The sequence below is a fragment of the Pipistrellus kuhlii genome, unplaced genomic scaffold (assembly GCF_014108245.1).
Source record: "Pipistrellus kuhlii isolate mPipKuh1 unplaced genomic scaffold, mPipKuh1.p scaffold_m20_p_99, whole genome shotgun sequence".
Taxonomy (NCBI): Eukaryota; Metazoa; Chordata; class Mammalia; order Chiroptera; family Vespertilionidae; genus Pipistrellus; species Pipistrellus kuhlii.
This window is the reverse complement of record NW_023425605.1, coordinates 33918-42347: the sequence shown is the minus strand read 5'-3', so window position 1 is coordinate 42347 and position 8430 is coordinate 33918. Positions and strand designations below refer to the sequence as shown.

General features: G+C 50.5%; 1 protein-coding gene and 1 non-coding gene across 2 annotated transcripts; both read right to left on the bottom strand.

Moving 5' to 3' along the window:
- Positions 1-564: 564 nt before the first annotated feature.
- Positions 565-689, bottom strand: LOC118714150. The gene has a single exon (XR_004986490.1). It is a non-coding gene; the product is annotated as a small Cajal body-specific RNA 24 (non-coding RNA).
- A 2333-nt stretch (positions 690-3022) lies between these two features.
- Positions 3023-3488, bottom strand: LOC123651956 (keratin-associated protein 6-2-like). Its single transcript, XM_045578372.1, has one exon. It carries the CDS (start codon positions 3336-3338, stop codon positions 3093-3095), a length of 246 nt encoding a protein of 81 aa, XP_045434328.1. The 5' UTR covers positions 3339-3488; the 3' UTR covers positions 3023-3092.
- Positions 3489-8430: the final 4942 nt, after the last annotated feature.

Genomic DNA, 8430 nt, shown 5'->3' with positions numbered 1-8430 from the left:
CCATTCCCTTATGGGTAACCAGTCTCCATGTTCCAGTTTTCTGAGGATTATGATAAACTAACCAAGAGCCGTTTCACTTTTTAACCTGAAATTCTATAGCAACTCGAAATGCACACAGAAAAGACTATAAACCATTTCCCGCAGAAATAGGTGAAGGTTCACAAATTAACCAGCCCAGGGCCCAGCACTCAGACCGGGACACAGACTCCTTGCAGGGCCCGGAGGGACACTGCCTTCCTGGCACCATCCCTGCCTCCCGCCCACCCCACCCGGGAGCCGCTCACTCTGTGGGCAGCTGTGAATCTGCTTCTCTGCCTTCACACTCGACAGAGTGAGTTCCCCGGGACACACTGGTCTTACCGTGCCATTTGCTCGCACTGTGATTGTGATATGTGTGCACTTTAAAAAAAAATAAATCTATATTGTTCAGATTATTACAATTGTTTCTCCTTTTCCCCCCCACCATAGCTCTCCTTCACCTGGTCCCCACTCCACCTTCTTCCCTTACCTCCCTCCCCACCCACGCTGTCCTCATCCATAGGTATATAATTTTTTATTTTTTTTACATGTCAGTAGTGGGACGATCCACCTTTTTACTTGCAAAGGGTGAACAGAAAGCTACTATATTTCTCTAGGACACTTACAGTTTTCTTCACCTTAAGAAGAAACTGAATAAAAGTAAATGTCCATGGTATATGATTTTTGTCCAGTCTCTTCCTGTACCCCCCACATAGACACCCCTTTCCCCCCTGAGAATTATCAATTCCTTCCCATTCTATGCCCCTGATTCTATTATCTTCACCAGTTTATTCTGTTCCTCAGATTTTAAATTCACTTGACTTTTAGATTCACTTGTTGATAGATATGTATTTGTTGTTCATATTTTTATCTTTACTTTCTTTCTTTTTAAAGAACACCTGTTAGCATTTCATATAATACTGGTTTGGTGGTGACGTGCTCCTTTAGCTTTTTCTGATCTGAGATGTGTAGACTTTGGTGGAAGTGGCTTGTGTTCGTGGTGGGCGTGCTCCCTTGTGGGATGAACCTCAGTGTGCTCTCCTCCAATCACTGTGGGAGCTGGGCGTTTCGGTCTTCACAGGACGGACATTGCTGCTGGACATCACTACTGTCAGGGCGAGGGAGTCCTCGGTGCCTTGGGGGAGAGGGGGAGCACTCCCCAGGGGTCCCCGGGAGGACGGGATCTTGTGGGAATCGTGGCTGTTGGTGTAACATGAGGGGGTCCCTGTCAGGGTCCCAGCTCTGCCTCTGGCGGAGGGAGAAGTGCCGCCGTGCCCGTTGGGGGCCAGGATCGAGGCCACCGCCCTCGGTCTCTGTCCGCATTGAAGTCCAGCTTCTGACCGGCTCAGCCTGAGCTCCCAGCTGCCCATGGGGGTGGGGCTGCCAGCCATGGCCCCGTGGCTGCTGAAGCCTACACATGGAGAGTGCAGGTCACGGAGCAGGAGAGAGCGAGGGAGAACCACAAGGCCAGCGTGAGCAAGAGCGCAGGGACTCGGTCTGACTTCACACACCTGCAGCGGCCCCGCCCTCCCACCCGGGATCCTCTCCCAGGTGAGATGGACAGGCCAGGACCGTCCCTCCCTCCCCCACTGTCACTGCCCACGCACCCTCTCTGCCCCTCCCTGTGGGATCTGCAGGGAGGGGAGGGGCCAGGGGTCCCCTGGGGGGTGGACCGAGGATTCCCGGGAGAGCTGCCAGGGGCCACGCCTGCCATCTGTCTTCCTCTCCTTTCCTTCGGATGTTCGTCTGCACCGCCTCCTGGGACGGTCACGTGGGCTCCGGCAGGCATCCCCACGGCCATCTCATGAGGAGCTGATGGAAGCACAGCTTAATGGGAGAGGGAGCCTTCCTCACCTCCCAGGCCCACGTGCTCCCTGCGGTGTGGCTGGCGCTGGGTGTGGCCGAGGCTGGGCTCGGTGCCAGGCCGCTGGCTGGTCAGACGGGAACAGGCTGGGGGTGGGAAGTGGGGGAAGAACCAGAGGAAGCACACGTCCCATCGAAGTTGGTTATGCTCTGGTCTTTCCGGCATCACTGTCACCTCCGGATGTGCCAGGGTCTCTTCCTCTCCCCCTCTCTCTTCCTCCTCCCTCTCCCCCTCTCTCCCCTCCTCCCTCTCTCTCAACCTTCTTCTCTCTCCCTCTTCCTTTCTCTCTTTCTCCCCTCACCCTCTCTCTTATCCTTTCTCTCTCTCTCATCCTTCCTCCCCTCTCACCTTTCCTCCCTCTATCTCATCCTTCCTCCAGTCTCTCTCCCATTCTCTCTCTCTCCTCTCCCCTCCCCACCTGTGTGAGTCAGAGTTCTCGGAGGAACAGGAGGGGTTCTACAGATGCCCCCTCTGCTCTGTCCCCAGGGGTGGGGGTGTTGGTACAGGATGGGCTCACGTCAACCTGGGGCCAGGAGGCCCGTGACCAGCTGGCCACCTGCACGACCGGGAAGCAGGAAATCAAGTACACGATTCAGTCTGAACCCAAAGACCTGGGAGCCGCCACAGCTGTCAGGGCAGGAGGTGGGCGTCCTGCTTCAGGCAGACAGAACACGCCGCCCTCCTCTGTCTTTCTGTCCCACGGCCCTCAGGGAGCGGCTCCCGCCCACCCACCGGGGAGGGTGTCTCCTCACTCATCCACTGACTCCAATACAAATCTCTTCCCGACCCTTCCCTCCCTCCCCCAGACACACCCAAAACCGTGTGTTATCAGCTCCCTGGGCCCAGCCTGGTGACAGATAGAATTAACCTTCACGTCATCCCATTTGCCAACATCCCAACACTCACACAAATAACGAAGAAAAATCAATTTAAATGCAAGAAATTAACATGGCAACGAGATGTTTATTAAGATTAATTTAAACTTCTCTTGCAGGAAACTTATTGACCAAAAACGTCAGCATCCCAAAGTCAGTAAAGCAGCCAAGGAGAAGGTTTCCAGAAAGTCGTGGAACACTCCGGGCCATTTCCTTGACTCTGACCGGTTCCTTCCAGGCGCTTGAGGAGGAGGTTGGGATTGCTCGGAGGGAGGGTTGTGGTTGGATGCTGGTGGCTGGGGTGGATCAGCTGGCTGGGTTTCTCTGGAAGCTTCTCAGTAGCACCCATACAAGCAGAACCTTCTGCAGCAAGATGGGCGGTTGCCGCCATAGCCGTAGACGCCAGAGCCCCAGCCGTAGCCGCAGCCCAGGCCGCCGTAGCCACAGCCATAGCCCAGGCCACCATAGCCACCGCCGTAGCCGCAGCCGTAGCCACGGCCATAGCCACAGCCGTAGCCGCAGCCACGGTAGGCGCAGCTCACGCCGTTGTGGCCGTAGCCCAGGCCTGTGTAGTAGCTCATGGTCTCAGGAGGGAGGGATTGATGGACGAGCAGGGAGAAGGTGTCCTCAGTCTGAGCATCCCCATGGACCACGGTCCTTTTATACGCGCCTCTGTTGTGGGCGGGACACACTGCAGGGCTGTTTACGACGTATTTCCTACTAATTTTCTCAAGTGCACATCCCGAATCTTGGCTTTATTAGACAATGGGAGGCCCTCGTAAGGGAGGGGATTGCCGTTGAGTCAGCATTCCTGTGACAAAAGCTTGTGCCTCTGATGTGTTTTCTTGTTCTCACTTTATAACCCTCACTCACCTCTGTTCATGAAGCCTGAAGTGTCATCATCGACCAGCTTCCCAAACACTGAGTTTTCCATCCTCTTGTTACAACCACATACGTAGATCATGCCGAGGACCCTCTCCTCCACAGAGCGCACAGGCGGGGGGCTGGAGGCCTTCCCGGGGTATCGTCTGCGTCAATCAGTGCGTTCCGTGCAGCAGGAGAGGCCATAGAGCTGCATTTTGGATCTTCATAAGCTCATCGTCAGGATCTAATAACTCACTATTCCACATTAGCTCATCTTCTCCCAGTGTGCTTTCTTCTTACTCTTGTTATTTCTGCTGAATATTTAAAAATCAACCCAAGACAATTTTTATAAGTGCTCAGTGTGTATCACAAAATGTTTTAAAAACATTCTATCTATCATCTATCATATCTATCTATCTATTTATTATCTATCTATCTATCTATCTATCTATCATCTATCTATCTATCATTCATCTCTATCTGTCTGTCTATCTATCTATCTATCTATCTACCTACCTACCTACCTACCTATCATCTATCTATCATTCATCTCTATCTATCTATCTATCATTCATCTCTATCTATCTATCTATCTATCTATCTATCTATCTATCTATCTATCTACCTCTTCTATCTATCATCTATCTATCTATCTATCATTCATATCTATCTATCTATCTATCTATCTATCTATATCTTCTATCTATATCTATCTACCAGTCATCTTCTATATCTATCTATCTATCTATCTATCTATATCTTCTATCTATATCTATCTACCAGCCATCTTCTATATCTATCTATCTATCTATCTCTATCTATCTATCTATCTATCTGTCTGTCTATCTATCTATATATCTATCATCTATCTCTCCACAATCCCATAATCACACATAAATTCAGAAGCAGTTTCTTAGAATCCTCTAACACTTAGTTCATGCTCAGGCTCCTTGATTGGTTCTCACATATACATTTATAACTAGTGCCCGATGCAAGAATGAAGATTCGTGCAAGAACGGGCCTTCCTCCCCCTGGCTGCCAGCACCGCCTTTACTCTGGCCGGAGCAGCCTTTCTGCCTTCCCACACTGCCCAGAGGCCACTCGGCACCTGGATATGCAAATTGCCCACCATCTTTGTTGGGTTAATTTGCATACACACTCCTGATTGGCTGGTGGGTGTCGTAAAGATACAGTCAATTAGCATGCTACTCTTTTATTCGGTAGATTAACTTTTTTCCATGTTGGGACTCATGTTCCCCTTAGATATAACGTCACTTAACCCTTTTTGAAGATCTAATAGTATTTCCCTCACTCCTTTCTTTCATGCTGTTATAGTGTGAGGAAGCCGTACTGTTGTCGCATTCTCATATGTGAGCGTGGCTCCTGCCCCCCATGTCCTCTAGCTCTCACACTGTTAGCGTCTTCCCGGTAGCTGTGGAGCGCTGATGTGATCCTGGTCATTCTCCTTATGTCGGTTCATCCTCACCCAGGGACATTTTTGCCTTGTTTTTTAGGGAGAGCAGAAGCAAGAGGGAAAGACAAAGAGAAACACAGGGATGGGTTACCTTCTGCATGAGCCTGGCCTGGGCTGGGGAGGAGCCTGCAACCAAGGTCCATGCCCTTGCCCGGAATCGAACCTGGGACCCTTTGGCCCGCAGGCTGACGCTCTATCCACTGAGTGACACAGGCCGGGGCTCACCTTATTTTTTAATAAGAAAGATTCTTGGTAGGTGCTCTGTGCACTTTCTTTTTCTAATTTATTGTATCATTTTTAAAACATTTATGGCATTTATTGGGGTGACATGGGTTAATAAAGTTATATAGGTTTCAGGGGTGTGACTCTGGAGTACATCATCTGTCTGTGGTATGTGTGTTCACCACCCCACATCCAGTGTCTTTCCCGCACCCTCTGTCCCACCTTTACCTTCTCCTGCTCCCCACCCCTCCCTCTGGTCACCACTCCTCCCTCTGGCCACCACCATGCCCTTGTCTGGGTCTAGGAGGACTTTTAAAAAAATATTTTTATTGATTTCTTTTTTACAGAGAGGAAGAGCGAGGAATAGAGAGTTAGAAACATCAATGAGAGAGAATCATTCACACAGCAGGCGAGCAGCGGGGAGGGCCCAGGGACACAGAGCTGGCGGGCGCATGCATAGAACCGATGCTTGTAGGCTCGGGGCCAACTGTGTGCACTTTTCCGCGTGTAGAGAGAGAAATTCCGTCCGCAGGAGAACACACTCAGGGTTTTATTTTAAATTAAACTTAATTTTCACGGCAGAGTTGTGTTTCTAACCCGGCATTGGCACGTGTCCTGTGTCTCCAGTCGGCTGACATGCACTGTGCAATGAGTGTCCCGGGAATGTGTTTTAGAAGATGCTTTTCCTGCTGCGTCTACTCAGTGATTTCTCTGTTCTATGGGGTCATTTTTAAGGATACGTTGTCCAATTCTCTCATCGGATCATCTGAGGGGTTGATGTTGTGGACTTGTCTCCCAGGGATCTGTGGCCACAGGATGGAGGACGAGGATGGAGGAGACCTGACCCTTCCCTTTGTACAGATGCTAATCCTGCCCCCTTAAGGCTGCCGGGCGCTGTCCAAGGTGCTGACCACTGGACTCTTCCTATGGCATTGTGGTCTTAGTAGTACTTGACTTCTCTCTGGAGACATAGACCGTGGCGGCTTTAGAAGGCCGTTGGAAACAATTCCAGTGTGCGGTAGGGCCACGCTGATCAAATTCTTTACACGCTGAGAAAACAAGGCACGGCCTCTCATAGTTTATGGCAAAGAGAGACGCCCTTTGTTAATCCTAACTCTGAGCCTCCTGGCTTACGTGAGGAGCTGACTGGTGAGTGAATGAACAAAGGACGAGTGAGTGAGTGAATACATATATGCAATGGACTTCGTAATAGAAATGGTGGATCTAAGGAGGTTTATAAAACAGCAGCAAGGCTCTCAGAGCGGGCACCGCCTCCCTCTGTCCCACGGGCCTGGACACGAGGTCCGTGTCAGTGACGTTGGACACAGCTTCCAGAGAGAAGTCCTAGCCGACATGGGGACTCCCACAGAAGTGTGACTTAAAGTGGGGTTAGCCCTGGCAGGTGTGTTCAGGGGTGAAGGCGTTGGGCCATTGAGGGGCAGCCTCTCTGTCCAGCACTGGTGTCTGTGGCTGGGACACGGCCGGTGTCCACTCTCCGTGGCCGCAGCAGAACCCACTCTGCTCCCCCATCAGCTCGGGTGGGCTGCTCCCTGAGGCTCTCTACCAGGAGGTCATTGGCTGGGCTGGAAGTCGGTGTGTCTGCACTCAGCTCCATTGGGTGGGGGCCACTGCGTTCTGTCTGCCAAAGGGCCTTGCTCCTTCTCAGGAACACCGGAGGGCCTTCTCCCACTTCCAGATGCTCAGCCTTGAGGTAGGACAGAGCACGCCCGAGTTCTGATGTCCCACTCAGTGGCTCTCCACCAAAGCTTCTCTCTGGGGAACAGTGATGGGATGAACCAAATAGTAAGTGCCGGAAACTGATCATTGTCACTAATAGGGAAATGTAAAAAGGGAAACCTGAAGGCTGGTCAACCTTAATGGCTCTGAGTGGTCGGAGCTATTCACTCATTGTTTAGTTGAGACATTGGTAGTTAAAGCAATCTCCACCCGTTAATCATATGTAAATTCTTGCTGATTGTCTATTATTGGAATTTTCTGCCAAAAGGATCTGGGTGTTTCTCATAGCCTCAATAAAAGAGATAGCAAGGCCAGAGCAGTGGTAGTGCTCCCCTTAGAGGTGGACTCCTGCCTGTTCCCCCCCTCCTACCTCCCCCCCCCCCCCGATTTCCCCAAATTAACTCTTTTCTAGTCTCTTTTCATTTGTGTGCAGCCTTCTCCTGAACCCAAACCCTGAACAGGAACCCTGAACCACAAATAAGAACAAGCATGATCGTAGAACTCACTGTGTGCCGGACCCTGGTCCACGGGCCTGACACACATTGACTACGTTAACCCTCAGAAGTACCCTGTGGGTGGGTGGTGTTGTTACCAGCCCATTTCCAATGATGCCACGGGGACTCCTGGTTATAGTGGTTGCACAGCCATAAGGAACAGAGATACAACTTGAACCCAAAGAGTGATTATAGAACTTTCTCTGGAATCCACTGTGCCCTTGGGGAACCTAGGAAGTCATCTAAGAATGTGAGTTTAGAAGCTACTTGACTTGATGATTGAATTTAGCTCTGAGCTTCGGCACAACGCAGACATAGTCCTCGGTGAGATTCTCACAATCTGAGCTGTGCTACCCAGGACCCGGATTTGTTGGTGAAACCTACTAGGTGTCACTGCCAGGCTCATTCTTCATACCCTTCACACCCCCTTGTAGCCAGAACACGAAGACCACAACTATGGTGAAAACTTAAAAAACAAAACAAAACGCTTCCATGAAAGTGTGGTCCCATGAATGAAGTGTCGCTGTGTCTGTTTTCTGGCTGTAGATTCAGATATAAATGTGGAACCCCTGGAAAAGTATTTGGGGTTTTAAAAATAGAAACATAAGAGGGAACATGAATGCACACAAGAAAGGAATTCCTCTTTATCAGGACAGCTGTTCCAGAATTTCCAGCGATGGACGGCATTTTGTCAAACGTCTCATGAAGTGGAGTTAATAGCTTCGGGCTTTTCGTAGTAAAGCACCTCTCACGTAGAATGAGAATTCCTGAAGGAACAAAAATGGTTTGGAGCAGCAGGGATGCGGTGGAGAAACGCCAGGTAAAGGTAGATTCTCATGACCTGCTGACTATCAGCCGAGAGAAGGTAAAGGTGTTGGTTGG